Source organism: Syngnathoides biaculeatus, chromosome 16 (genome assembly GCF_019802595.1).
Source record: "Syngnathoides biaculeatus isolate LvHL_M chromosome 16, ASM1980259v1, whole genome shotgun sequence".
Lineage (NCBI taxonomy): Eukaryota > Metazoa > Chordata > Actinopteri > Syngnathiformes > Syngnathidae > Syngnathoides > Syngnathoides biaculeatus.
In genome coordinates this window covers 24,697,334-24,725,236 of record NC_084655.1, presented here as the reverse complement: position 1 = coordinate 24,725,236, position 27,903 = coordinate 24,697,334, and the positions used below count along the sequence as shown (strand labels likewise).

At 52.5% G+C, this 27,903-nt stretch overlaps 2 protein-coding genes across 7 annotated transcripts; both read left to right on the top strand.

Moving 5' to 3' along the window:
- The first annotated feature begins 116 nt into the window (after window positions 1-116).
- On the top strand, window positions 117-19,008 carry grid2ipa (glutamate receptor, ionotropic, delta 2 (Grid2) interacting protein, a). Of its 4 annotated transcripts, none has more exons than XM_061845079.1 (24): window positions 117-319; window positions 454-614; window positions 2,155-2,408; window positions 2,944-3,276; window positions 3,629-3,783; window positions 8,884-9,165; window positions 9,367-9,452; window positions 9,526-9,595; window positions 10,003-10,296; window positions 10,365-10,516; window positions 11,233-11,391; window positions 11,800-11,906; window positions 12,003-12,150; window positions 12,671-12,996; window positions 13,715-15,496; window positions 15,720-15,807; window positions 15,912-16,001; window positions 16,094-16,290; window positions 17,045-17,200; window positions 17,372-17,458; window positions 17,624-17,753; window positions 17,824-17,942; window positions 18,562-18,726; window positions 18,879-19,008. In XM_061845079.1, exons 2-24 carry the CDS (start codon window positions 533-535, stop codon window positions 18,957-18,959), a joined length of 5,343 nt encoding a protein of 1,780 aa, XP_061701063.1. In that variant the 5' UTR covers window positions 117-319; window positions 454-532; the 3' UTR covers window positions 18,960-19,008. The 4 variants fall into 4 exon arrangements, with proteins under 4 accessions (XP_061701063.1, XP_061701064.1, XP_061701065.1 ...); XM_061845080.1 differs by having other exon boundaries at window positions 403-614; window positions 11,812-11,906; XM_061845081.1 differs by having other exon boundaries at window positions 403-614; window positions 13,715-15,463.
- Window positions 19,009-19,011: 3 nt separating this feature from the next.
- Window positions 19,012-27,892, top strand: slc5a11 (solute carrier family 5 member 11). 3 transcript variants are annotated; one of them, XM_061845084.1, is made up of 17 exons: window positions 19,012-19,072; window positions 20,778-20,871; window positions 21,051-21,211; window positions 22,005-22,076; window positions 22,386-22,490; window positions 22,556-22,615; window positions 22,705-22,809; window positions 22,898-23,003; window positions 23,302-23,382; window positions 23,457-23,662; window positions 24,659-24,794; window positions 25,498-25,605; window positions 25,689-25,839; window positions 26,013-26,181; window positions 26,550-26,765; window positions 27,041-27,155; window positions 27,239-27,892. In XM_061845084.1, the coding sequence occupies exons 3-17, from the start codon at window positions 21,080-21,082 to the stop codon at window positions 27,454-27,456; spliced, it is 1,980 nt and encodes a 659-aa protein (XP_061701068.1). In that variant the 5' UTR covers window positions 19,012-19,072; window positions 20,778-20,871; window positions 21,051-21,079; the 3' UTR covers window positions 27,457-27,892. The 3 variants fall into 3 exon arrangements, with proteins under 3 accessions (XP_061701068.1, XP_061701069.1, XP_061701067.1); XM_061845085.1 differs by having other exon boundaries at window positions 19,018-19,072; window positions 21,080-21,211; XM_061845083.1 differs by lacking the exons at window positions 19,012-19,072; window positions 20,778-20,871 and having other exon boundaries at window positions 20,882-21,211.
- The last annotated feature ends 11 nt before the right edge of the window (window positions 27,893-27,903 follow it).

Below are 27,903 nucleotides of genomic sequence, written 5' to 3'. Positions count from 1 at the left end.
CTTTATGTTAAGGTGCGGCGTCTCACCTGTAACGGGGGCAGAGGGGGTGGGGGTGGGGGGGGCTTCTGGCATTCTTCTGGCTGTGAGGGCCCCCCCCCCCCCCCCTTTGCGTGCGGAGGAGCCGCAGGTTTCATCTCCACATCGCCGAGGAGACGACAGACGCTAAAATCATCTCCCCGGCTGGTACGCGGCGTCGTTTCTGGGTCACTCTCGAGCCCTCTGAGAGGCCTCGCGTCCACACCGCCAGAACATGGAGCGCAAAAAGCGAGAGAGCAAGAGAGAGAGAGAGAGAGGAGAGAGAGAGAGAGAGGAGGCAAAGGTATTTATTTATAGAAAAATGGGGCTTCGCTGTACCTTCTTCTCGCATAGAAGCGTCGGCGAACCGACTGTCCCACTTCTCAGCTCGTCATGTCGACCCTGAGCCCGGATCGCGGTCTTTTCGCCGAGCGTTAGGTCGGGACCCCCCGCGGCGCCGTCCGGGGGGCGAGGGGCGAGGCTGGCCGGAACGTGCCCCGCCGCCAGCCGGGCGAGGATGAGGCGTTTCCTGAGCAGAAAGGGTCGCTTCTCCTTGCGCCAGAGCAAGTCCAACACCCGCAGCGCTCCCAAAGATTTCCGTAAGTGACGCTTGTACGGGATGTCGTGAGCTTTCTGCCGCTCGAAATGTATTTGGATTAGAATGCGTGTCAAGATTATGACCCAGATTTATATGTACACTATATTGAACTTGCACAGACTCACTTTATGTCGTCTTGACGAAATTCCTGCACTGTTCTCCACTTTTACACTTTGAGTTCTTTCCCGACTTTGGTCTTCCTAATTGGACTCGCTCACAAAAGACAAATTCTGGACTTCTTTTTCAATGCATGACTTTCATTCCAATTAGCGTGTTTCCTTTGCAATATCAAGCTGAATTGTTATTTTTGCGTTAAACCAGGTCATTGTTTTTTCCTGTGATTAACCCCCCCCCCCAACCTCCAGCAATGTTCCCTTTGCCGAAGATTAAATTTAATTGGAAGTACACAAACCTGCTCGGATCCCTGACTTCACACGTTGCATTGGAATATTGATACATTGCTGTATGAAAATTCAGCCCTCCCAAAGTTTTGCCGACACTAGCTGGTTTTCGTTTGGGGTGGTGTCAAATTGCACTGACAATGCGGCGAGGTCAAACCACCAGGGACCCCCCCACCCCCCCCAACAAAACGATCTTGTCCGCATCCCAACATCCCCTCTCCTCAAATAGTCATTTTAGCCACCACCTACCGAACGAGGTCAGTGGCCATGAAGGGAAGACCAGTAGGGGGCGCCACTGTGGACTAAATGTCCCTTTCCCGCTTGCACCGCAGCAGCCCCATGGCGGAAAACGTGAAGGACGCCTCGCCCTACATTTCGCAACACCTCGTGGCCCGTTCCCGTGTGGCCCACTGAAATGTTAACATTATTGTACCATACAAGTTTTGGGTCACAACTTGATTTTTTTTTTGTTTTTTTTTGAATAACCCTTTTCACAGCACTCTTTCCACAACAAATGGAACAGGATTGCGGGATATATAAATGTAATATCCTCAAAACTTTGCGGACATTAGGAATGAACAATTTAAAGCAGTCGGGTGGAATCGAGCATCATGAGTGGACCGATCCAGCCGGTCATTACGCCGCCACTCGCAGGCTGCCTCTCCGCGGCCCCTGCCTGCACGTGCAATATGCAAGAAAAAAAGAAGGCACGCGTGTGATTGACAGTTTCCAGTACGATACGTGAGATCATAATGTTACACACGTGGACCGGTCGAGGTGAGCGGCTCATTTTGGTGACGTCAAATTATTGAACACCCGAAAAGCTCATTAAGGATTGTGTTTGCGTACATATTTTAATGAGTGGGACACGCTTGAGTTTACAATCAATTTGTGTTTAAAAAAAAAAAAAACAAATAAAAACTGTTTAGTATCAGGATTAATTAATTAAGTCCCATAAAAGCTGGGGCTGAGCTAAGATTTTGAATTCTTTTTCATGTAAGAGTCTGAATTTTGTGTAAAAAAAAAAAAAAAAAAATCCAAACCAGCGGCGATATTGCAGTATTTTCAAGTCGCGATCCCATCATTGCGGTTCTCTCCAATCTCGTATCTCAAGAACGCAACCCTGTGTCCCCTTTTCAGTTCTCGGTCTTCCCGTAACCAATCAGAACTGGCCCGAGGCGTTCGGGTTCCGACTGGGCGGCGCGGGGCCCAGCTACATCTTGTCGGTGGCGGAGGGCAGCAGCGCCTCCCTGGCGGGTTTGCAGCCCGGGGACCAGGTGGTGGACATCGAGGGCCAAGACGTGACCGACCTCAGCACCCCGGCGCTCGTCGCCCTGGCTCGGACCCTCAAGACGGTGCCGCCCAGCATCGGCGTGGTGTCGCGGATCGAGCAGGTGTCCCGAAGCGCGCACTGCGTCATTGCATGATTCTTTTCTCGTACTTTCCCGACAGAAAACGCTGCCGCCCTGCCCTCTACGATGACGTTGACCTTCCTAGCTTAGCGTCACTGTAAGCACGCGTCTCAAAAATGCCGTCTTCTATGTGCCTATCGGTCTCTGTGGGAACCACCAGAGGCACGAGCCGACTCGCATCTGTGTTGGGGCGTTCAAAGTCTTTATAGCAGCAAATATTTCAACACAAAAGACTGGAGCAACACATGTAGACAGACATGACCCTAACCCTCCTTTACACTGAACGACTGGTATGAGCGCCGCACTAAGGAGCTGCTAGACGCCTCCACGTACTTGCACTGTCCTCGGTTGGCCCGGGCGGCACAATCTGTGCTGAATGGATGCAAAGTGTGACAAGAGCTGTTTAATGCTTTTTTTTTTTTTTTTTTCTTGGCTGCATCTGATTAATTGCATTTCTTTTCTTTTCAACTGGCAAGAGAGGCTGTTTTGATTACATTCGGTCCCCCCCCCACGTCAGCTCGACATCACTCCCGGTCCAGACGGCCGCTTCGGCTTCACCCTGGTGGGCGACACCCCCCTGACGGTGGACGACTGCGCGCCCGACGGCGCGGCCGCTCTCGGCGGCCTCAAAGTCGGCGACTACGTCATGGAGGTGGACGGCGTCCCCGTGAAGCGGCACGAGACGGCGGCGGCCATGATCAAGGCCGCCCGATGCCGTCCTCTGCGACTCGGCGTGCTGAGTGTGGCGCGGCGGCCCAAACGGCTCAGCAGCAGCATGAGGGTCCTCTCGCAGAGCGGAGACAGCGTCAGGGACTCTCGAGCCCGCAAGGCCTTGGAGTTCAACGAGAAGGTGGGCGTCGTCCCCGTCGGGTTCTGCAATCTTCATACGGCTTTTTGAACTCACTGAAAGATGTTAGAGGGTCGGCCTCTCATTTGTGTGGACCGTGGGTTCGAACCCCCCTTTCCCCATCCCCAAAACGTGCTCACGTTCATCGGTGACTCTTGGGCGCCAATGGTGGTGCCCTGCGATTGGCTGGCGACCAGTCGAGGGTGTCGGGTGATAAAAGCACCGTAGTCCATTTTGATTGACGCGGGTAGAGAGATGATCAGCGAAGCAGCCGGACTATTTGGCAAAAGTCGGATACGGAAATCCCAGTTGTCCGACTGCCGGCGATTATCGCCGCTCGCTTTTGCGCCCTCAGGTGGAGGAAGTGCTGGGCGAGGATCCCGACGTGAAGGAGCAGCTGTTTGAGGTTCTGCAGCGCTACGCCGCCGGCCGGGACGTGGAAAGGCTCGCCGAGGCCCTGCCGGACGTGCTGCTCACGCCAGAGCATCGGCAGCTGCTTGAAAGCGTCAGGTGAGACTCTTTGATCTTCTCTCTCCGTCCTTTCTTTGGTACACGCCTTGTGGGGGGGGGGGGTTGCCGGTTCCTCCTCATTGGTCCTCTTCGCCGTGCCGCTCCAGAAAATTGAGGGAAACACGCGAGCGGCACTTTTTGCCGGAGGAAACGATGACTTGCTGCCTCAGGTGAGCGCTTCAGGAATCGACGTGCGCTTTCCAGGGTCGCTCGCTCTCGTCGGATGCGTTTCATGCTGCCGTTTTGCGCCTCCAGATAAGATTTTGTCTTTGTCGTCGCTGTCTGGAGCGAGCGCGCTTTTCGCGGCATCCTCAATGGCTGGCTGCAACATGACCTCCGCAAGCGTACGGAGTTCACTTTTCACTGAAATGTGTGTACCGGGGTCAGGGCTGTGTCTAATATTTTGCGCGTAAGGAGACCGTCGCGACCGTCAAATTGATGCCGCGCACTCGAGCGCAGCACCGCAAAGCACAACTGTGACTTTTCTTTGGCGTGATATTATTTAGTGCGAGTGTGCCTAATGCTTTGTCCGCGACGGATGTTTTGTGGGCTGATTTTTCTTTTTTTTTTTTATGCAAAGGCATCCCATCTATTATGCATGGCTTGTTCTGGCTGCTGCAGCGACCACAATTTCTTTGTCTTTGAGTCTCACTTTGGGTGTTTTTGCTTCTAATTCCGCCGTCGCTCAGGTGCACGGCGACCTTGCCGGACTTTGATATGCAAAGTTGAGTCTTTTTAAGGCAACGCTCGGGTTTGTTTTTCCCCATGAAAGGCAGATGATGTCAGCGACACATTTGCAAGCGGCGGGATGTTGTTTGGCTGCCGAGAGCCTCGCCGAGTTTTGCCTCCCGGCGCTGGTCGGCGTGAAGATGGCGCCGACATCTGGAGGAAGTCAAAGTAATTTTGACCTGCCCGGCACAATTTTTTTTTTTTTTAAGGCCAGGGAGCATTTTTGACTGCTTTCTCAGTTGCAGTCGTTGGGGCATGTTGGCTAAAAATAGGGAGAATCATCATCATCTTCTTCTTCTTCTTCTTCTTCTTCTTCACCTTCTTCTTCTTACTATTGAAATCAAAAGGACTGACTTGCCTCGCCTGGTCAGATTTCACATTCACCTTCCTCAATTTATCTGCAAACGTAAGAATCATTGAATTCTTTCTTCTCTTGGACAAAGAAAACCTCCTCTAATTTCAGCAATAGCGAGCGAAATTGCAAGGAAAAGCTCTTTCGGCGATGTCCGGCTCGGCGGCTTTTTGGGTTGAGGTCGGGGCTCCTGACTCGTCCGACTTTGCGTTGACGGGCCTTCCTCCGACTCAACGGCGGGAAGGGGGATTAAGATGGCGGGCCGAGCCGCAAGTGGTGATTGACGCAAGGTTGTCGGCGTTCCGCCCGCCGCTCACGCCGCCTCCGTCCGTCCCGCTCGCCGCGCGGCTCTCCCGCGGGAGTCGCGCTATTTATAAGCAGCCTACTTCTTTTAATACCTTTTTCGTTTCAGATGCGGTGACACTTCTTAAAACGCTTCCCCGATCACGCGGCGAGCGAGAGAGCGCACGAAAGCCGCCGCCGCCGCGTGCGCTCTGAATCCGCGGCGGAACGTCTGGCGGCTCGAGTTGTTGGGGATGTTATTGGGGTTCAAAGCTCTGAAATGAGGCAAACCGCAAAAGTCAAGATTGTGCAATTGAGCGATGGGTCGATGACACGCGGGAACGTTCCTTCTCGATTAGGCTTGAGATCAAACCTCGGTGTCGTAGACAATGGATTGGTCAGCAACCAGCTGAAAAGTGTTGGCCTCACAGTTCTGAGGATCGGGGTTCAAATCCCAGCCCCCGCCTGTCTGTGGCTTTTCTCGGCTTTCATCCCACATCCCCAAAACGCGCTGGCATCCATGGCCGTTTGTCTCAATGTGCCTTTCGGTTCAGGGTGTTGCCCGCCTCCCTCAAATTTTCCCACTTTGTCCGCAAAAGTTGGCGTGAAGGAGCGGGCCCGCCACCGGTCTTTGGTTACGGTGTGCCCAATTGAGTCCGATTGCCTCCTCGCGGGCTTCTTTCAGAACCAGGGATTGCGCTTGTTTGTTCCCCGGTGGCACTTGAAGAATTTGCGGAACCGACGCTCGCGCGGGTGGCCTGGCTCAACTCCGGGAGGACTCGCGCGGGTGGCCTGGCTCAACTCCGGTAGCTCCTCCCAATTCTCGGCCGTGTTGTTTGCGCTTGAAATGCGACTTTGAATGACGTTTGCCCTTGGTCGGTGGACATTTTTCGACGTGTCCCTCCGTGATGGACGTGCGCTCGGACGCCTCCTCGCTTGCTCCTGACATTTCCTCCCTCCTCGTCGGACGGCCCACCGGGGGCCTCCCCCCTCCCCCCTCCTTCCCTCCTTCCCTCCTTCTCTCCTTCTCTCCTCCTGTCCTAGTGAGCGAAGGGAAGATTGTGACTTTTCTTGTGGTTGCCGCCGAACGCCGGCAGAGCGCTTCCGTCCAGCAACTTTGGGCAAACGGGGCTGAAGCCGCTGCTGGTTTCGCAGGTGGGGGGGGGGGGGGGGGGAGCGCCCCACTTGGAATCGTCGGCTCCCTCCCCGGCGTCTCGCTCAGGCTGCGCCGAGCACTTTTGAGATCGTTTGCGTTCCTCCCCTTCTTGTCCCGCCGGCGCCGGATGGGGCGTTCGGGTGGCTTGGCGGAGCTCAGCCGCTTCTTCCTCTGAGGACCCCCCCAAGAGCCATGGGAAGAGAGAGGAGGCTTGCCAGAGGTTTTCGGTATGTGACATTTTGCTTTTTGCGCACTTGCGTGAGGGGATGCTGATTTCTTTTGCGGGTGCTCGTGCTCGATTCCCACTCGGGAAACGCCACAACGGCGGCGGACGTCGCGACGACGGGCGCTCCCTTCGGCGACCGCCGTCCCGACGCTTTTTTCAGATTGCCGTTGACGACGTCATTCTAGAACATTTCACTTCATGTGGTTCGTGTGACTGTTCAGTTCAAACTTTATCAAAATGGATTTCTTCTCCATTGACTCGTCGTTACATGAATGAAACGTTGCCGCAGTGTATTTATAATATTGCAGTCCTGCGTTAGGACTTCAGAGTTGGGATAATCTTACAGATCATGTTCAACTCATGTCTAAAGAATTTTGTCACATTTTCCACCTTTTTTAGAAAAAAAATTGAAACCAAGACATTATTACCGTATTGTTATGATGACATTATTCTTAATGGTGAAAACAACAATACCAAAAACTCGCTTTTTTTTTTTTTGCCAACGGTAGTCTTTACTTTGCATTTCATCCCCTGCTGGAATTCGAACGTGTCAGCTGGAGTGACTAAAACAAATATTTTTCAGTTATTTAAGCATTTCATTGACATTGTGGATGTCACAGCAAGAAAATGTTTGAGGGGCCGTGAGAGGGAAGCCCTCGTTATCCTCCAGAATAATAATAATAATAATAAAAAAAAAAACCACGACGTAATAGCGTGACGTCATACATGAGCGAATGTCGTGGATGGGAGGGGGGGGGGGGGGGCCTGGCACTCATCCTTGAGGGACCTCATCAGTCCTAATGAAAGACTCCCGTTGCTCCTCATTTCATTGAGGTTGTCCTCAATCCATCGTTGAGCGTTTTTTTGTTGTTGTTGTTTTTTGTCACAACACGACAATCGGCGACGCGCTGTGGGCGTGGCCCACCTATCAGCCGGCGAGCGCGAGTACGTTCCCAGTGGTTCCGCTAACCGTGACCTGGCCCAGAAAAATCTCCTACTCCACATTCTATCTTTTCTACTTTGCCTCCGCAGGCTTAGTTCTTTCTCCGAATGTATGTCAGCGATGTTTTTTCAAGCTTTCAGAATATTCATGAACGACCGACTTCCTGCAACTTTCTGTTTGTGTTTTTTACGTGGCGGTCTGGCCCACCAAAGTCCACACGGTGTCCGTATCGCCATAAAATGGACCATTTGCTCATCCACAGCGAGGAGCAGGGTTGACCCGGCCTCCTGCCCAATTGGGATTGGCTCCAGCACTCCGGCGACCCTTGTGAGGATTAGCGGCTCAGAGGATGGATGGATGGATGGATGGATGAATATTTGTATTCAACTTTGAAATGCTAACCATTAAAAGTTGGAGAAGCGCAAACGGCTGACGGGGGTCCGATTCCACCTGCCCGGAATTGAAACGTCGGGCTGCTGAAGTGGTTTTGGGGCATTTTGTCGAGAGATTTGAAGTACGAGTTGAAGAAATTCTTTCAATGCTCTCAACTTCCAAGTGTCGGTTAATCAATCTTTGAAAAAATCGGGATAACCCACCCCCACCCCCACCCTGACGCATTAGAAAATCACCATCTCGATTTGGAGGGTGTAATGGTTCCGTCTTGGCAGCATCCCAAATAACAGAAGAGGCGTGCAAGCAAAAGTGGTTTTCAGCATTTGTTATTTTGGATTGCGTGCGTTTGAGCGCTGTTGATGCTCTGCGGGTTTGGGCCGTTTCAGAACTTGCAAAGCATCCGTGGAGACTTCGGATGACGGCAGCGCTGCGGGGAAAACCGCTGCTGATGAGGATGAGGGTCATTTCGGAGGAGGGATGCGGTCCGTTTCCCGACTAGCAGAGGCCCAAGTTGGAGTCTGCAGAAGCAAATTGCTTGTTTGACCGCAGAAAATGTGTCCTGACTGTCAGATTTTCTGCCTTTGGTCTTCTTGCTCTCACATTTAATTGGCGTCGTATAAAGCGCGGCGGGAGACGAACGTCAGGCTCGGTGGGTTTGTTGCCGCTGCCGACGAGACGCAAAGACAGCGCGCTGCTTTTCTTTCACGTGCATTGCGATATTTTTATGCCAGCGCTCCGTCAGGGAGCTTTGAAGATGGTTTTTTTTTTTTTTTTTTTTTTTTTTTTGGGACGACAACTGCACCAGAAGTTGGTTATGTGAGCAGATTGGAAGTGGAGCTCCCACATGTGCCCTAACAGGCAGGTTTTTTTTTTTGTTTTTTTTTTTTTTGGATTGTTTTTGTTTTGGTGCACATATGTGCGGTGTTTTTTTTTTTTTTTTTTTTTCTCCCCCTCGTCACAATTGCAAAAGTTGACCGTAAACACTTTGCCGCTTCTCTTTGTTTTGCAATGTTGGCCAGGATCTTCATCCCCAAGAAGCACCGGGAGCGTTTCGACGACGTGGTTTCCCAGAGCCTGATGAGCCGCCTCAAGGGGCGGAGCTTCAGCGACCCCAGCCGTAGCCACCTGCGCCGCAGCCGCGGGCGCGGCGAGGATCACCCCGAACACTCGGCGCTCTCCGCCCGGGCCAGTTCGGTTCCGCGCACGCACGCGGAGGAAGGCTCCGCCCCCCCGTCCCGCGGGATGCGGAAGACCACGTCGCTGATCGCGGGCCACTCCGGCGCCTCCGCAGGCGGCTGCAGGTCCGTCTCGGGAACGCCGTACAGTACTGAAGTTGATTTTGCTCGACTTGAGACCTCTCGACGCCTCGGCTCGAATCGCTCCATTTTCACAACTGTGACCTTTGACATCAACGAAAAGGCCATTGATCCATTCGAATCCATCCGAACAGGTTGACATTTTCATCTCCTTCGTCCTGTAAAAGTTCTGTTGGTCCCCTTTAGGACCGTGAGAGTGTGCAAGGGCAACATGAGCTTTGGCTTCACTCTCAGAGGTCACGCTCCCGTCTGGATCGACTCGGTCATCCCGGGTAAGTGATTGTACTTTTTTTTTTTTTTTTTTATTAATAGAGGATCAATATTTTGACCAGTTTCGCTCTGCAGGGAGCGCAGCAGACAAGGCAGGTCTGAAACCAGGAGACCGCATCCTTTTTCTGAATGGACTTGATATGAGGTAAAAACTGCCCAACCCGGGTTATATGAATAATGTGGGCAAACAATCCAACGCTTGGTGGATTCTGCTTCCCAATAAGAGTGAGACGCCACGTGGACGGAGAATTTTTCTGTCAATATTTCAATTGAGAGAGTCAGAGCAAAGCTCATTTGCATGCGGCGGATTGACAAATAGCAGACGTAGCAGACCAACTGCAAAAGCTTTTGGGATCTTTGCAAAAGATGATGGAAAATAACTAAAAAAGACGGACTTTTACATGGAAACTGTCAACCGCATTCTGTCACCGGTTGGGGATGAAACAAAAGTTTCTCCAAATCCACGTCAAGACCCGATTTTTGAGACCTTCTCATTCCCGCGCACTGTAAAAGGCTAACGTTGGCGTTCCCCCGTCACCCCCGAAAACGCAGGACCTCCTCCCACGAGAAGGTGGTGGCCATGCTGCAGGGAAGCGGCGCCATGCCCACCCTGGTCGTGGAGGACGGCGCCCCCTCTTCGGCCGTGTCCGAGCAGGACCTGGCGGGCGGCGCCCCCGGGGAGCGCGCCCGCTCCCCCGCGCTCAGCTCCCTGCAGTGGGTGGCCGAGATCCTGCCCCCGAGTATCCGAGTCCAAGGCCGCACCTTCGCACAGCAGCTGGAACACCTGCTGACCATCCGGGAGAGGTACACCATCTGCAAGGCCCTGGAGAACTTCTTCCAGCACAGGTGGGTGGCAAAGCCGCACGACCCGACAGGTGAACCCATTTCGAGGCGGGCTGTCTCCGGGGCGACAGAAACGTGGACACGCTGATCGTGGACGTCTTCCCGGTGCTGGATACGCCCGCCAAACAGGTCGTGTGGCAGTTTGTCTACCAGCTGCTGACGTACGAGGAACAAGAACACTGCCAGAACAAAATCTCGCGCTTCCTGGGATTCAAGGCGCCAGGTGGGAGCGCAACTTTTTGCCGTTTTTGTTTTCGACGGGGGTGGCCGCCGCGAACCAGCCGAGCCTCTTTGCGTTCCGAGAGACCGCCGCAAGCATTTCCTTGCAACTCCGAATTCAGGAAACGCAAATAGTCGTCGCGTCGTCGTCACGTGAGCTTGCGCAATCATTTCTAGCTCATCATTGTAATCACACTAGAGAATAGAGCAGAGTCACCAGGGGAAATTGGCCAAATTTGGCTGGCAAAAGTGTCCATTTGTGTGCGCAAGCGTGCAAACTTCCCGACGGGCTTTTCTCTCTTGGCTGCGCTGCTTTCATCTTGTTGTTGTCCCATCGGATTCCCGCCAAATCATTCAAATGTGTTGATGGCCTCCCGGCTGGTCTAACTCGATTTATTGTCAGAAGTAGCGCGACTGAAATCTTTTGCAATCCGCCCCAAAGTCTTGATTGCTCCTCATTTTTCTGTCAAAATTTTGTTCTTGTTGCCCCCCCCCCCCCCCCCCGTCATCTTGACGGGATTCTGGTGATGTTTAAGAGGTGGATTCCCCCCCCCCCCGGGCCCGGTACCAAATGTATTTTCCGTAGCTCAGATGCTACGTTGACACGAAGCCGCGCTGTTCTGCCGCTCCCCCCTCGGGCCTCCTCAGCGGGTCGTACTGCTCCTGCTCCTGCTCCTGCTCCTGCTCCTGCTCCTGCTCCTGTTCCCGTGCGTGTCGCAGGTCCACCGCCGCCGCCTCCCCCCCCCCCTCCGGAGCCCGAGGCGGCCCCCGAGCCGCATCGCCGTAGCAGCTCCGTGAAGGTGACGGCCACCACGTACAGGAGCAGCGTGAGGGGGCGGAGCTCTGACGACCTCCTCATTGGCACACATTTGGGCATGGGTACAGACTCTACGTTTTATCATTATGATTGTTTTTTTTTTTTTTAATCGTCATTCTTATCCCCACGCGCCTACTAGCTTGACGTCCCGCATGCGTCGTAATCCTCATTTTTAACTTGAGGTGCACGTTTAGATTCCGATTTGTGGAATTTTCATTTCAATTCATCGTAAAAAGGATGACACCATCTTGGTTTCTTGAGTTTCTCTTTTCTCTTCTCATGGCTGGTACAGCTAAACGTATGTTCGATTATATGCACCGTTTCCCGTGTTTTTCTGAATAATGAGCAAAATCACTGGGAATATTATGAAAGCCGCTGCATTTTGAGGATTTTGCGAAACGGACACGAGCGCTCTTCCAGTTTTGTCCTTCTGATCGGACCTTCGTTTGTAAGCGAGCCAATCACTGCAGGCTTCCGTGCAGACTCGCTTTTGGAAGCAGGAATGAGGTTGGCTCCCGGAGAAAGGCAGTCAGGGGACGGCACCTCCCTTCCCGAGACCCCCAACAATCTCACAAATGTACGAACACGCGGCGTCGAATCGCAAATTGCCGTTCGGGCGGCGATCGATTGAGGCTCTAAAACCCGGTCTCTTTGTACTCTTCCGCCACGCAAGCTATCGGCCGTGTACGCCGAACTGGAGAACATGTACTCGGCCAAGAGATCCAAGTCGCTGAAGACCCGCCCTCCTCCCGCCCCCGAGACTTTGCTGGATCTGGACCCGGCCTCTCGCGCAAGTTCCCCTCCGGCGCGCGCCGACACAGGTAGCCGCCGGGAAGTCGCTCGTGCATGCGTCATCTTTTGTTCTTCTCGAGATGGAAAAAAGGGCAGAGAAGTTAGGTGGACTGATGAGAAAGTGCTGCAGCGGAGCGAGGCTCGAATCCCCAAGGGGCCGACCCACTTGCCACATTTGCAAATGTCCTCCGATTTTACACGGAGGACGTAAACGCAAAGCAAGGTGGGCTTCCGAAACTTGTGCTCTTCCTTTCCCATTTGCTGATGACGGAAGTGCAAGCAGGAAACGGATTTCTCCAAAGCGTTCAATTTAGATTGCTGGAAGGTCGTTTTCGCCATTGTCACTCTCAAAAGTCGACATCACCCATCCGTACTTCCTGTCGCACTCATCTGGTGTTAAAAGGGTGGCGCTCGTTCACTGATTGGCCATTTGACTCGTTTGATGTTGTCCATTATTGGCCACCAAACATCCTGTCGCATGAGAATTTTTGGGTACGGTGGGAAAGATGGCCAAAACCCCCCTTTCCCCCCCCGTCGTCCCCGTTGCAGGTAGTCGTAAGGGCCCCCCGCCCGCTATAACCTGGCCGGAGCCGCTCCCCAGCCCTCCGCCTTCGCAGTTCTACTCATCGGGCCTGACGAGCCAGAACAGCGGGGAGTCCAACCCCTACGTCAGCCTGGACAGTCCGTCGCCGCCCGAGCTCGTAGATTTCCCGTCGAGCCCCCCGCCGCACCGCGGCAGCAAACGCCGATACGCGTTCTCCAAGCCGCCGCGCTCCGAAGACACCGATCGCTTTCTGGACGCGCTGAGCGAGCAGCTGGGCCAGCGAGTGGCCATCGCTGATGACTTTCTCACTCCAGAAAACGACTACGAAGAGGTATTTGTCTCGGCGCTGTTCCCCCGTTATCGGCGCGGTGGCGCTCACGAGGCAGTGAGGACCAGAAGAAGCTCCCGTTGCCCCACCACCGTGGAGATGGCCGCAAAGCATGCTGGGAGGAGCTAAACAGTTTTGTGTCGTTCTTTGATGTGTTTTATTTGCTAGTTATGATCCGCGGTTGTTGGCTGTGCTGTGACACTTTCAGTTTCCAAGTGACACCGTCAGCGTGTCCAACATGGTCAGTGCTGACAAGTCTCCACAGCCTCATGGAAGCTTCTTCTGCTTCCACGTGCCTTGTGAGCGCCACGGCGTGGTATCTTACCAGCACGTCAAAAACACACGATGTATATATTTTTTGAAGACATTATTTTCGATGGCTTTTACAGCATACTTGCTCTAATGCCCTTCATTTGCGGGAAAGGAGAGCCACAGTAGCCAATGGGGGGGTGGGGGGGGGGAACGGTCAAATATAAACGTGAGCACACTTTAAGCAGTGCACAGCGGTGTGGCGAACGTAAACAAATACTCGCTCGAAAGGGGCCGCGGAGCTTCTCCCAGCCTGGAGAAATTGAGGGGCAGTTCTGATGTAAATCTGGTCCACTTTGACGCGAGACTCGGTCGGAATGGGAATTGCGGAACGGCTCGTTTGTAGGAAAAGATCTCGTTTCACCTTGTCGACACAATTCCGTTTTGTATAATATGTCCCGTTTAATGGCAGGATGTTGTGCAGATGGCCTTCCCTGACGACGAAGAGGAGGACGACGATGATGATGACGACTTAGCGATGGAGGAGGAAGAAAATGAAGGATTGGCGGGTCCGGCGCTGAGCAGCGCCAGTGACAACCAAAGCAGCAGCAGCGGCGGCGACGACGAAAATGCGTCATCCCTGACCTATTCCTCCTCCTCCGACCACATCCCTCCGCCGCCCGCCACTCCTCCTCCGCCTCCGCCCGTCCATTTCAACGACACGCCGTCTCAAGCGCAACCCCAAGAGCAGCCGAGCTACACCCCCGAACACTCCTCGAGAGCTTACGTGCCCGTCCGCCGGAAGTCGGGACCGCCTCCGCCGCCTCCGCCTCGCAGCAATCTGCCGCCGAAACGGCACTCGTTGCATAAAGCGCTGCCGAGCAAAGAGGAGCCGCGGGTCCGGGCCGCCGTTCAGGAGCAGCAGTCCTCCGAGGAGCTGCAAGCCTTGGAAGAACGGCAGGCCTTTCAGGAGCAAATGTTCCAGGAGAGACATGCCTACGAGGAGCTGAAAGCGTTTGAAGAGCAGATGCTTCAGGAAGAACGAGCCTCCCGAGAAAGACAAGCGCAAGCCATGCAGGGGCAAAAAGCTTTCCAGGACCGAACGGCGCACCGCGTCTACCAGAGTCATCGTTCGACGCCGGCGCAGCCCGCCCGGCAGAGAAGCTGCCACTCGCCACTGCGGCAACTACACCGGTCGTCGCCCGGAACCGACCTCCACCTCCGCCTCCGCCGCCCTCGCCCTCCTCTCGATGCGGCTCACCCGGGGCAGCAGCGCCGACGCCTGTCCCGTTCGGCCCCGCCTCCGCATCACCCGCCCCCCCTCCCCACGCTCGGCCAAAGTCCGCAGGACCAGGACGGCGAGGGCGTTTACCGGAGCCGGCAAAGCCCGAGGCTGCGGCCCCACCGTTCCTCGGCCGAGGTCCTGCGCCACTTGCAACGGGACACGTTGCGGCACACGCAACAGCCCGCCGCTCACTACTCTTCCTGGGAAATCTTCCAGCCCGAGACGGAACTCCTCCGTCAAGCTGAGCGGGCGACGCGGAGGCCGCCTCACCACTCCTCCACGGAGACGCTCCACCAAGGCCGCCCGATGGCCAGGGGGCAGCCCCACCATTCGTCCGCCGAGCTGCTCCACCAGATGCGCAAATCGCAGCCTCACCACTCCTCCACGGAGACGCTCCAGCAGGCCCGTCGTCGCCCGTCCGCCGAGCCCCCCTCCCAGCGGGAGAGCCGCAGGAGTCTTAAAAGTCACCAAGGCCAGACGAGCCCGCAGACGCGTCACCCCCAGCCCGTCAAGCCGTCCCCCCAGAGGCCGCATTCCATCCAGCAGCACCGCCCCGGCGCCCCTCACATCCCTCACATCCGCCACGTGACCCCGCAGCCTCCGCCGCAGGACTACCAGCACCAGATTCACGTGATCCATCCGCCGCCGCCGCAGCAGCCCCGCGGACCCCAGCCCCTCCTGTCCACGTTCCAGCCGCTGTCCCAGTCGGCCGCCCGGACCCCCCGGCCGCATTCCCAGCCGTCCCGCCACCTGATGCGGTCCCAGCAAACGCCGGCGCAGAGCCCGAGTCAGCCCCAGTCGCTCCCCAACTCTTTATCGGACCCCGCGCCAGCCGAGCCTCCGCCGCCTCCCCGCTCGCCCCCGCCCTTACCCGGGCCCACCCTCTCCAGGATGGACTCGCATCACATCAGCGTCAAGAGGCTGCGCTGGGAGCAGGTGGAGAACTCCGAGGGGACCATCTGGGGCCAGGTGAACGAGGGGGCTTAAATCCGTACAATGGAAGCTCCACTGTCATAATCAAAGGTGTGCCCCCCCCCCCCAACAGAGACAGCGCAGTGACTTGACTTTCTCTGTTGGGGGTTAAGTACTTCCTGGATAATTGTCTGGGACTTTGGAGGTTCCAATGTATGTGCGATCTTTCGCCTTGGAATTTTTTCGGTCGTCCCGCAACGCGTGTCGTGTGTCTCGGCAGTTGGGCGCAAATTCCGACCACGAGAAGCTGCACGACATGGTGAAGTATTTGGATCTGGAAATGCACTTTGGGACGCAGAAGACTTCTCGTAAGTGTATTTGACGTGTTCGGCCCGCTACTTCTGTACGCTTTTTACACGGCTTATTGCCCTAACGCGTGACTTTGACTCGTAACGACCGATCGCGTTTGCAGTGCTGACTCCGGAGCCTTCGCCCCAAATGGAAACGTTTCCGAAAAAGGATGTGATTGAAATTCTGTCCCACAAGAAGGCCTACAACGCGTGTAAGTTCGTCTCCACGTTGTCGTCCAATGTATTTATCTAGTTGTGTCACGGCCTGCGTTCTGGATCACGTTGAACGTTGACGTCGACCCAGCCATCCTGATAGCGCACCTAAAGTTGTCCCCCGGCGAGCTGCGTCGGATGCTGATGAGCATGAGCGCCGACAGGCTGGAGCCGTCGCACGTGAAGCAGCTGCTGCTGTACGCGCCCGACGCCGAGGAGGTCAAAAAGTATCAGGAGTACGCGGGAGACCCCGGCGAGCTCAGCGAGCCCGACCAATTCGTACTGCAGGTACGCGCGTCGTGCGAAACGCCACAGACGGGCAAAGGAAACTGGCACGCGACCTTGGGACGACCGCAATTTGAGCACATGAGGGTCAGGTCGAAAGGTCGTGTACAACTGAAGGAGCTGCGCGACGTCGTGTTATGATGTACACTATGCAGTACCGCAAAGCGATATCGGCACAAAAAATGTGTGGGAACCGATGAATTGCGGTTCCGTTTCTTACAATTGGCAAAGTTGATTTGAGATATGGATGTGAGGCTCACGTGGGCGGGGCTTCCAAACTGTTGGGCCAAAAAAAGATTTCATTTCATCTAAAATGGCTTTGACTTCGTCTTATGACCTTAGTTTGAATGAGCTTTTATGTCGCGCTGAAACCTTTTGTGTCCAAATTTCACGTTTTTTTCACACACTATTTTCCTTTTCCATTCTCGGCCAATATCGAGTGATGTTTTCATCTTGACGATGCGACATGAATGGCTCGAAAAGAGGAAAAGGACAAGTTGTCGTTTCCTGAAAGGAAAAATCGTAGAGCGCTATCCCATTACTATAAGTACACGTCGATCCATTTTCCGAGCCGCTTATCCTCGCTAGGGTTGCGTGAGCGCCAAGGGCCGATCTTCGCGGGTCCACACCCTGGACTTGCTTGCGTGTGCGCGTAATACTGACAAGCGAATTCCTTCTGGTCGCCGTCGGTGTTCCCGAAATGCCTCCCGAGTATTCCCTCCTCTCCTCTCCCCCCCCCCCCCCCCCCCCCAATGAGATGCTGTCAGTGCCCGAGTACAAAACCCGGCTGGAGAGCCTCCTCTTCAAGTGCTCCCTGCAGGAGAAGACGGAAGAGCTGCGGGGGGCCTACCGGCGCATCGGCGAGGCCTCCGCGCAGCTCAAGAGCAGCAAGAAGCTGGCCAAGATTCTGGAGGTACGAGCCGCGTTAGTTCTTTCTTTTATCCTCCTAACCCCAAATGAAACTTGCGGCAAATTTTTATTCTCCCCAAAACGTAAGTTTGACGAGCTCGTGAAGGTCATTTGGGGATCGGCCGCATTGCCAAATTTTTGGCTCAATATGTATCTGTTGCGCTTCTTCGTGCAGTTTGTCTTGGCCATGGGCAACTACTTGAATAACAGCCAGCCCGAAAGCAGCAAGACGACGGGCTTCAAAATTAACTTCTTGACCGAGGTACCGAGTGGCGCTTATCCATCCCGGGGGGGGGAGAACAAACTTAAAAAAAAATGTATAAAATTTGGGATGAGAGAGAGGATGTTTTTTTTTTTTTCTCCCCCCCCCTCTAAGCAAGCTGCATAGAGGAGACCTTTTTCATTTTTTGATTTTCATCCTCCGCAGTTGAGCACAACAAAGACGGTGGACGGAAAGTCGACTTTCCTGCACATTCTGGTCAAGTCGCTGTGCCATCACTTTCCCGACGTGTTGGATTTTTCCAAAGATCTCACCATGGTTCCCCTTGCGGCCAAAGGTCGAAATCTTAACTCGACAACTGCCCGAACCGCAAAGAAACGTCCTCAGTTACGCTCGCATCTTTGCAGTCAACCAGCGGAGCGTCACGTCCGACGTGAACGACCTCCACGGGACCATCCGCGAGATCCGCTCCGCCTGTCAGAGAATGCCGGCCGGCGCCGAGGACCGCTTCGCCGCCGTCATGAGCGTATCCTTCGGCGCGTGGGCACCAAGTTGGTTTTTTTTTTTTTTCTTCACGAAGCTGCGCCCTCGGGGGGGGGGACAGCGTGGAACGGGGGACCGCCTGCCGTCACCATTAAAAAAAAAAAAAGTTCCAACGGCCTGTGCACGTGTCAAAACGCCTTAAAAAAAAAAAAAAAAACCAAAGCAATAAATAATTGTCGCGGTCATAACGACCCCAGTTGGCTCCGTAGCTGAGTTTTCCGATCACAATTTGCAGAACGGGAACAAAATGCCAAAAGAATTTTTTCTCTTCTCTGGTGGAATAACAACAACCATCTTTTTTTTTTTTTTTTTTGGTTTTCGGGAAAGCGTAGCGTCAAGTTTGTTTTCGTTTTGGGAAACGACAGAAACCCGAGAAAAAGACACAAGCCGGGGAGAGGAATTGCATTTGCGCTGCGCGACCAAATGTTTGGATTCGTTTTATTGATTGCCTGACGAATACGGCGAGCGGTGAGCCGTCGTCCGTTCTGCGTCGGAATCCGAACGGTCGTCCCGTCGGACGTGGTCTTCCTCTTCGCGGCCGGTTTGGAACCCGAGTCGCGGAAGTCCGCGGACAGCGGCGTCCTTGACCGGGACCCGCCCAGACCTTTTTGGAGAACAGCCACCCGGCCGTGCAGTCCCTGGAGTCTCTCCAGCAGAGCTCCATGGAGGAGTTTTCCAGAACGGCGTCCTACTTCGGAGAGGACGGCAAAAGCGCCAGCGTGGACGTCTTTTTCGGCATCTTCGCTCAGTTCATCGACAAGTTTGAGGTGAGCGTGAAAGAAGCGAGCGCCGCCGCGTCGGGTCACGTTTCGGCCTCCGTCGCTCGTTTGATTGTCTGTTTCCCTCGTCGCCTTTCATCGCCGATCGGACAGAAAAGGGAAGTCGTGTTTTTCTTTTGTTTTTTTTTTTTTTTTTCCAGAGGGTTCTCAATGATCAGCAGGCGGCCGAAAACCCAAAGAGCCCGAAAAGTCCTCCAATGGGCTCCCCGCTGGCCTGGTAGCGCCTCCGCAGACCGCGCACACACTCCAGGGGTGGGTGGGCGGGCAAAGTATGGGCCCCGGGCAACATCCGGCCCCCTCCGTTCCGTAATCTTCCCCGACAAGGTTTTGAAAGGTCAGAGGTCATCTAATATTTGTTGCAATTTTTTCTTTTTTTTTTTTTTACCCCAAATTTGGTTGGGCCAGTCTTTCTCACATGACATAATCAAGCAAGTGATTAATTGTAGCTATTGTGGGTAATTGGTTGACCATACATTAATCATATTAGAAAAATGAGTGACTTCTGCTTGATTTTATTTTTGAACTAGTAAACATTAATTGCTGACAAATTCCATCCCCCAAAAAATGGAACGTGGCCTACTGGATTCTGCGGCAGTACCGCCTACTACTGTCCGTTGCGTACGCTTGCCTTCTTCAACGGCAGATTTTCCAACCTTCCAAAGATGAATTTTGTGGCCCGACATTCATAATCGAAGAGCGTTTACAGTACTTTCGTCGTATTTGTAGATCGCCGTAAGATCTTGAAGGCGAATCTGATGAAGTGTTTTTTGATCGCGTCCTGTCACCGATGCCAAACTGATTGGACTGACTTTTCTGAGCCAAGATGCATGAAAAATGGATGGCGTATTCATACAAAGAGTGGACTGTTGATATTGTTTGTACATTTGTGGCCGCTGGCTTCACGTTGAAGTTTTTTTTTTTTTTTTTTTTCGCTAAGTGGCTGACTAAAATCATTTAAGTGTCGCACGAACTTGCCGACGCCAAACGCGAATGAATATGCAGATGATATTATACATGAGTTGCTCGCTCGCGTGTATTTCTTAAGGAGCCCACGTACCACACTGAATGTACGAGAAATATTTAGATAAGTCTAGCTTATGTTTTGGATTGTTGTTTTCCAAAACGTTCGGCATATTTATTTTTCGTCCTTTACATCTTGACTTCACGTAGAACAGTAGCTGCACTTGTGTCCATAAATGGTAATTATATGGCAGATACCAGCCGGCGCTTTGTAGAACGTACAATATTATTCCCGCCAATACTTTCAGTGTCAGTGATCTTTGGCAGTATCCATATTTCCTGACATATTGACTTGTGTGCTTGGGGCCACGTAGCAAGCTTTTATCTGCCCGCAAGACGGGCGCTTCATTTTTCTTCGCTGGGCGTTTCACTTCGCAATCAGGAAAAAAGAGCAGGAAGGACCCTCGCAAAAGTACGACGGCAACGAAAGTGGGGAAAGTTGGAATATTACCAGAGGGACAAAAACATTTTTCGCAGGCGCATTTGTCTCTTTCTTGATATTGTGACACTTCAGTTCAAATGATTTAGACGATGGATAACCAAATGATCATTTCCTCAAAATTTGAATAATATTACTAATTCATGTCAATTCTGACGTTTAATATCAAGAAACAAAATTTGGGATGGAATGAACATTTTTTTTTTTTTTTTTTTTTTTTTACTCTTTCTTTCCTCGCGAAGCCTGATGTTACTAATGAGAGTTCATTTTTGTTTTTTTCCATTCTGCCCATGAAATTCGAATCTTTGAGGCCAACTCTCTTGAAATGACAACTTTTTCTTTTCTTCTGAATGTGAAATGTCGCTTCTCTGATCTGAAATATGTATTTTTTATTGTATCTTTTAACGAGACTGCCAATTATAAAGTCACCTGAGATCAACCCATGAGGAATTTTTTTTTTTTTGTGTATTCACGCGATTCCTCGTCGGAGGAAAAGAAAAAAAAAAGGCGACGTAGGTGTCGTGTGCACGCGTGAGAAATCTTTTTGCGCGTGGGGCCAATAAATGTTTGCCATCTGAAGCAATGCTGAGCGCGCACGTGCGGAAAGTGGACTTCGCCCCGCGCCTGCGTCAAAGGAGCTTCCTGGCGCTCATCGTGGGTTCGTTCCCGGAGAGGTGAGTTTCCTTCATTTCTGTGGGGGGAAAATTTGCATTCTTTTGATCGGCCGCACTTCAATCCAAACACTTTCCTGAGCTCTTGTGTAATTTTGGGGTTTTTTGCAAATGGTGTTCCACGTAAAAGTCGATGGGACTTTACTTGTTGCAAATGAAACTTGTTTTTCTCCCGAATGAAGGAAATCCCATTTTTGGTGATCGTTTCCAGATGGCAACCCAACAGGGGAGCAGCTTGTCTCCCACACCGTCAACGCCGGGTGGAGGAAGTTCTCCCTTTGGAGCCGTGGACGTCGCGGTACTGGTGCTCTACTTCGTCTTTGTGCTGGCTGTGGGCTTTTGGGTAAGTCCGTCGGGGTCGCTGTCAAGGAAATACAAACCAAAGACGTCAAAGAAATCCTTCTCGCCCGCCCCACAGAAACATTTGCTCTTCAAAGCAATACGCTCTCGTCTGGAAAAATCTGGCACCGGGGCAACTAAAGACTGCTAAAGTGTGGGAACGCTCCAAAAACCTTTTTGGGAACACTCGACACGTGAAAAGAAAGAAAAGTGGAACTGGAAGCAGGCGAATGTCGCCAGTGGGTGCAAAATGGCGCATCCCCTGAAAGGCTCGCCCGTTCACGAGCGAGGACGGGCCACCAATTTTGCGGTTTCACCACCAGGAGATTCCGAGAAAGTGCAGAAATCCAAAAACCGCCATCGGATGCCCGTTGGAGCGCTCGGGTGGCACGGCACTTAAAAAGCGGCGGGATTGCGTAAAGAATCATTCAAGACAATCGGTGCGGTCTCGGGAACACTTGTGGAAATCATTCTCTCGTCTAACACATCTACGAATACAATTTCAAACTCTACCGTGCAAACACAAAAAGCCAGCGACATCCAGAAACGGCCTCGGTGGGCGAGCTTCTCTGAGTCTGAGCTCATCGGAGCTGAACTGACGCAAAGTGGGGAAGTGCGCTGCGGTCCGCGTTGCAAATTGTTTTGGGAAATCCCGGATGTGGCCTTTTAGATGATCGGCGCAAAGTTCAAAGGCAGGCTTGCGCCATGCCACGGGGGCGGGGTTTGTAGGTTATTACTAATTGATGTCACCCCCAGTTTGATGTGTGCGTTCTTGTCTTGCGTCATGTGTCTACTAGTCCATGTGGAGAACGAAGCGCAGCACGGTGGATGGCTACTTCCTGGCGGGGAAGAGCATGACCTGGTGGCCGGTGAGTCCAACCGACCTCAAATGCAACGGCACTGACGCGAAGCAGCTTCTCTATTCATGCCTCATTCTGTCGGTTGCGACTTTCTATTGGGAAACGAAGATTTTCCTTTCCTTGCAAACGCACCTTAAAACTTGTGTTCGAGGCCTGGGGAAGGAGAGACAAAGTTGCTGCTCAGGTTTTCGGCCAACTCTACGCTCTCGTTCCCTGACGTCACCAGAGCGGGCCACACACAATGACGCAATACGCAGATGATGTCGCATCGCGTTTCTCCAGCGAAAATATTCAGTGGCTCGGATGGACTACTTGCAGGTGGGCGCCTCGCTGTTTTCCAGCAACATCGGCAGCGGGCACCTCATCGGGCTGGCCGGTTCTGGCGCGGCGGCGGGAATCGGGGCGATCGCCTACGAGTGGAATGTACGATCGCCGCTGGCTCGGCCGAGCTTCGGCGTTGTCAAAGCTGTCCTGTTCCTGTGTGGCAGGGAATGTTCATGGTGCTGCTGCTCGCTTGGATCTTTCTCCCCATTTATTTGGCCTCCGGGGTGAGATGGCTCCACTCGTGCGCGGGATCCGGTTCCGTCCATTTTGTGACTTGGTTGTGGTTGTTCCTCGCGTGCTCGCTTGCTTCCAGGTGACAACCATGCCAGAGTATTTACAGAAGCGATTCGGCGGGAGAAGAACGCACTTGTCCATCGCCGTCTTGAGCTTGTTTATTTACATCTTTACCAAGATTTCAGTATGATCCGACCTCAACGACGTGATGAAGCGTATCCAAGTTTGCGTGACTCCGCGTTGTGTGTGTGTGTGTGTGTGTGTGACGTCAGGTGGACATGTACGCCGGCGCGTTGTTTATAAAGTTGGCTTTGCAGTGGGACCTGTACCTGGCCGTCGTACTGCTGCTGTCGGTCACGGCGCTCTACACCGTAGCAGGTGATCGCCCTACTCTCGCCTTCCTGGAGCCGTTGGATAAAAATGGATTTTGCATTGGTCAACGTGTTCGAAGCAGGTATCTGTCCGCGCGTGTGCCTTCTAAAAGGCGGCCCACCCCCAACCGGTGAGTGACGTGGGCGGCGGCGGATGAATCGTTGTCTGAGAGGACAAGAAAATCCACTTTGGCACCGACCGACAATTTAGTGTCTTCAATTAACCTTCTACGTACCCGGAGAAAAGCCAGGCAAATCGGGGTGGTCGGTTTGAGTTGATTTGCAGGTGTCGTCGTCCTCCTCAGGTGGTTTGGCCGCCGTCATCTACACCGACGCTGCTCAAACGGCGATCATGCTAGCGGGAACGCTCGTCCTGATGGGCTTCAGTAAGCGCCCCGAAACAGCGCGACGCCTCATTCGCGTCCGTCGTAATGTTTTGTTTCCTGGCGTCCCCGTCGAGGTTTTGCTGCGGTGGGAGGCTGGAATGCGCTGATGGGGGGCTACCTGGACGCCGTCCCCTCGGTTCGCGTGGCCAACACGACGTGCGGCGTCCCTCGGGAGGACTCCTTCCACATATTCAGGGACCCGGTGGACTCTGACCTCCCGTGGCCGGGCGTCGTCGTCGGCATGTCCGTTCCTTCCATGTGGTACTGGTGCTCTGATCAGGTCCGTTTTTTTGGTTTGTTTTTTTCCTAAATAGAACAAGAAACGAGGATCGTGTCTAGAAACCTTACTTTAATACTCTCATTCATGTAAAACTTGTAGGTGTATATTTTAAAATGTAAACCTCTCAAAAAATGAATATGTGCAAAGTTTAATGTCCACAAGTGGTTGTGACCTAGTTGGGGCTGTAAAAAAAAAAAAAAATAGAAACTGCAACATGTGGCGTCGCTCAAACTTTTGGTCTTTCATTTCCCCATTTGTCTGATGATTAAAAGTTGAGACTTGGAGATGTTCTCCAAATATGTTACATGTTAAAAAGAATAAAACGTGCGCCGTCGAGGTCCACGGCCGCTGTGATCACATCTGGTCCCTGAAAAATCAAATCATGTCGCATCCCTTAAGGATCACTTAAAGAAGAAATTCCGGCGACACGCTTAGAAACATCACTTGGTTGACATCAAACCTGCTCCGCGGAGGTTGAAGAAATACAATAAAAGAGACCAAGTGGCATTCCTCAAAGATCACTACCGAGAACCTTATTTTGTCCTTAAATGAAGAGGCTACCATTTAAAAATGCTACTCATCAATTTGATCTCGTCCATATTTTACTATATACACCACGAAATAAAATACGCACCACTGAAGTAGTTGTGATGGTAATGTAGGAAAAAAAAAAAAAAAGTGGCCTTCAGCAAGGATCACTTTTACAAACCTCTTTTCGGCTTTAATTTCTCCTTGTAAAAGATTTCGTTACATTCATAAATACATGTAAATATCTATTTAAAAAAAAAAAAAAGATGATGAATTTCATTCAAATGTTTGCGTGTGATCACCTCTGACTTGTCAAAATTGGACATCTTGTGGTGTCGCGCAAAATCACTTGTGAACATCTTGAATTGTTCCTGTTGTCCATTACTCACTATTATTTTTCTTCACTATTGATTCGCAATTTGAAAATGCACTCCAATAAAATCCGTCAAATGTGATGTTTTGCTTCAGGTGATCGTTCAGCGCTCGCTAGCTGCCAAAACGCTGACCCACGCTAAAGGCGGCTCCCTATTGGCCGCTTACCTCAAGATTTTGCCGTTTTTTGCCGTCATGTTGCCCGGCATGATCAGCAGGATACTTTACACGGGTGGGAAATTCTCATATTTCATTTAAGAATGTGGACTTCAAACGCACAATGATTTTGGTCTTGTCCCTGCATCGGGATTCCAGGTCAAAGAGCGTTGGATATTTGGTTCCGTCCGGGAAAAGACAAGACAAAACAAACACCGATCAAATATGGAAAGAGAATTGTTGGAACGTTTCAGGATCCGCGACTAGAAGTGAGAATGAATCGCGCTAACGTTGGCGTTTGATTTTCATGCTTTGCTCTGAGCAGCAGAGCAGAATTTGAAATCTGTCCAGTTTCTTAGAAATCGCTCATGAAGTTCACAAAAGCGCAAAGTCGTTGCAATTCCTACTAGAGGCAAGAGAACCCGACCGACCGCTGCAGCTGTTGAATATTTTTGGAACGCTTCCATTGTAATTGTCCAAAATGGCTTTTGCGTTGTGAAACCGCAATGTGGAGCGCAGGGATTATTTTGTCCACTTGGCGTCGCCATTCTCACACTGTGCACTGAAGTATTTGTGACTTTTGAGTGTGTGTGTGTGTGTGTGCGGGTGCGGGTGCTTTCCAGGAGTTCATTCTAATAATTTCCTGCGCTTCAGTTGGCGGAGGTTTTCTTTGTGTCATCAATTTTTATCCGGGATACTCGACCGATCCTTTGAGTCCTGGAAAATGTGGAAATGGTGCGCAAGTATTCGGACCTCACCGATTTGGAAACGGTTTGCAGATGAGGTCGCGTGCGCCGATCCCGACTTGTGTAAGCAGATCTGCGACAACCCGGTAGGATGTACTGACACCGCCTACGCCAAGTTGGTCATGGAGCTCCTCCCCGCTGGTGAGTTGCACTTCCTGTTAGTTTGCGCCCCCCCCTCCCCCCAAGAAAAACGAAAACAAGAAGCCATTTTATCTTTTCTTGAGGACTGCGAGGGCTGATGATGGCTGTGATGATCGCGGCGCTGGTGTCCTCCCTCACGTCCGTCTTCAACAGCGCCAGCAGCATTTTCACCATCGACCTGTGGAAGGCGTTCCGACCCGCCGCGTCCGAGTGGGAGCTCATGATCGTGGGCAGGTGCGTCCGAACCGCTCGTCGCCCGCCCGCAAAATTGAATCACAGAAATGGATAGCAAATGCGCCCATATCCATCTTCTGAGCCGCTTACCCTCACAAGGGTCGCGGGAGCCGACTTCGGGCGAAAAGAACGGGTCGACGCCAATAATTCCGTCCTATAAACGGCATCCCCAGAGTGTTCGTGCTGGTGCTGGTGGTGGCGTCCATTTTGTGGATCCCCGTCATCCAGGCCAGTCAGGGGGGGCAGTTGTTTATCTACATCCAGTCCATCAGCACCTACCTGCAGCCGCCCGTGTCCGTCATCTTCCTGCTGGGCTGCTTCTGGACCAGGACCAACGAGAAGGTAGAGCGTCGCGTTTGGTACCGGGACTTTCAACTGGGCTTGCCGTCACTTTGCAGCGATTTGAGTCGTGGCGTTATGCTGCCCCCAGGCGGTCGCAGTGGGTACGTCGGCCTTGAATTGAAGCAAATAAATGCGACTTCTCGAGATTCTTTGAAATGATGCCGCTGATCTTTTAATAGTAGAGTAACCCGATGTGTGCGTTTCAAAATAGTTGTTGTTGTTATATTGCAGTATTTTGTGAGAACGGGTCGCATTAAGGGCATTTTCCCTTGACCAAATGTAGGTCAGCGCTTCCGACGGGCTTAAAGAGGTCCAGAGCGCCTCCGTATTTTTGGGGGTTTTTTTTGCGTCTTGTCGCCCACCCGCAGGGCGCCTTCTGGGGTCTGGCGGTGGGCCTGACGGCGGGCTGCACCCGCATGCTGTTGGACTTCATCTACCCGGCCCCGCTGTGCTTCCAGCGGGACGACAGGCCCGCCGTGGTCGGACGGGTCCACTATCTGTACTTCTCCACGCTGCTGTCGCTCATCACGCTGGCGGTGGCCGTTTCGGTCAGCCTGGCCACCGAAGAGCCCGAAGCCGAGCAGGTGACCGCCGAACGCCGGACGTCATGCTGATCTTTTCTCAACGCTCACTGACAAACGACCGCGTAGCTGCGAACAGAAATGAACTGAAGGTGATGGAGAAAAAGTTTGCACACCCCCTCCGGAAACACTTGCCTCTGGAATTGGGGACGCGGAGGAAAGATTTCAACTCGCCTCTTAGAAAGTCGGACATTTTGGCATTGTCAAGTTCTGTTTTTCCCTCTTTGTTTGGGGTGCAAAAAAAAAAAAAAAAAGTCAACTAAAATTTTTTTTTTAAGATTCGTCACCTGACTTGGTTCACGAGAGGTGCCCCCACTGAGGCCAAAGAGGCGACGTTGGAGGAGGTCACGGGGCACCAGCTGCCCGCAAAGGAACAAGACGACGCAAGAAAAGGTCATTTTATCTACGATTGTGATTTGCCTTCATCTCTCGCTCCATCCATCAGGCCACTTATTATCCAAACACCCCCCCCCCAGATTCATCAAGCTCGCCTCAGTCCAGGTTGGTGTCGGCGCTCTACTGGCTGTGCGGGATGGAGGGACGGGAAGAGGGAGCGGCGGAAAAGGGCCCAGCGACGCCCGTGACCCCCGACCCCAATCAACTGAGAGAAAGTCCGCACCTGAAACGGTTGCTCAACGCCAACCTCGTTGTTTGCCTCTCCGCGGCCGCGTTCGTCATCGGGTACTGGGCTTGAGCGGCCTTCAAACGTTCACGTCCTACAAATGTTATCGAATCGCATTATCAGGGGCATCTCGTGCGGCATATTTAGGCCACGGCTGTGCGCTCTCCTTGTAATGCCACATTCCAGCGTACGGGGGCGCTAAATGAGCAGCAAATATTCTCCTATTTTCTCATACAGTGCGTGTAGGGTCGAATATTTGGGCTAACAAGCAGGGAGCCTTGAGTTGTACAAATGAATCAATCAAATATTTGTCAATTACAATAATCCTGTACAGTATATTTAAAAAAAAAAAATCTTTCTCAGCTGTTGTCCCAATTTAAAACGACGCCACGCAAAATAATCAGTCACTTGCTAATAATCATCTCTTTCGTGTGCATCCTTATCGTTACTGTAAGAGTTGAAATTCATTTACTTTTGTCATTTGAAATGACGTCAACAGATGAAATAAAAAGCTTCACA

What these genes read in the sequence shown, in the direction of transcription:
- slc5a11 (XM_061845083.1), top strand. Translation starts at nt 21,002, where the DNA reads ATGGGACTTTACTTGTTGCAAATGAAACTTGTTTTTCTCCCGAATGAA. An exon ending in ACATCTTTACCAAGATTTCA is followed by an intron (nt 22,810 to 22,897) that starts GTATGATCCGAC and finishes GTGTGACGTCAG; the next exon opens with GTGGACATGTACGCCGGCGC. An exon ending in GGCGCTCTACACCGTAGCAG is followed by an intron (nt 23,004 to 23,301) that starts GTGATCGCCCTA and finishes CGTCCTCCTCAG; the next exon opens with GTGGTTTGGCCGCCGTCATC.
- grid2ipa (XM_061845079.1), top strand. Translation starts at nt 533, where the DNA reads ATGAGGCGTTTCCTGAGCAGAAAGGGTCGCTTCTCCTTGCGCCAGAGC. An exon ending in CCTGGGATTCAAGGCGCCAG is followed by an intron (nt 10,517 to 11,232) that starts GTGGGAGCGCAA and finishes TGCGTGTCGCAG; the next exon opens with GTCCACCGCCGCCGCCTCCC. An exon ending in TCCGGCGCGCGCCGACACAG is followed by an intron (nt 12,151 to 12,670) that starts GTAGCCGCCGGG and finishes TCCCCGTTGCAG; the next exon opens with GTAGTCGTAAGGGCCCCCCG.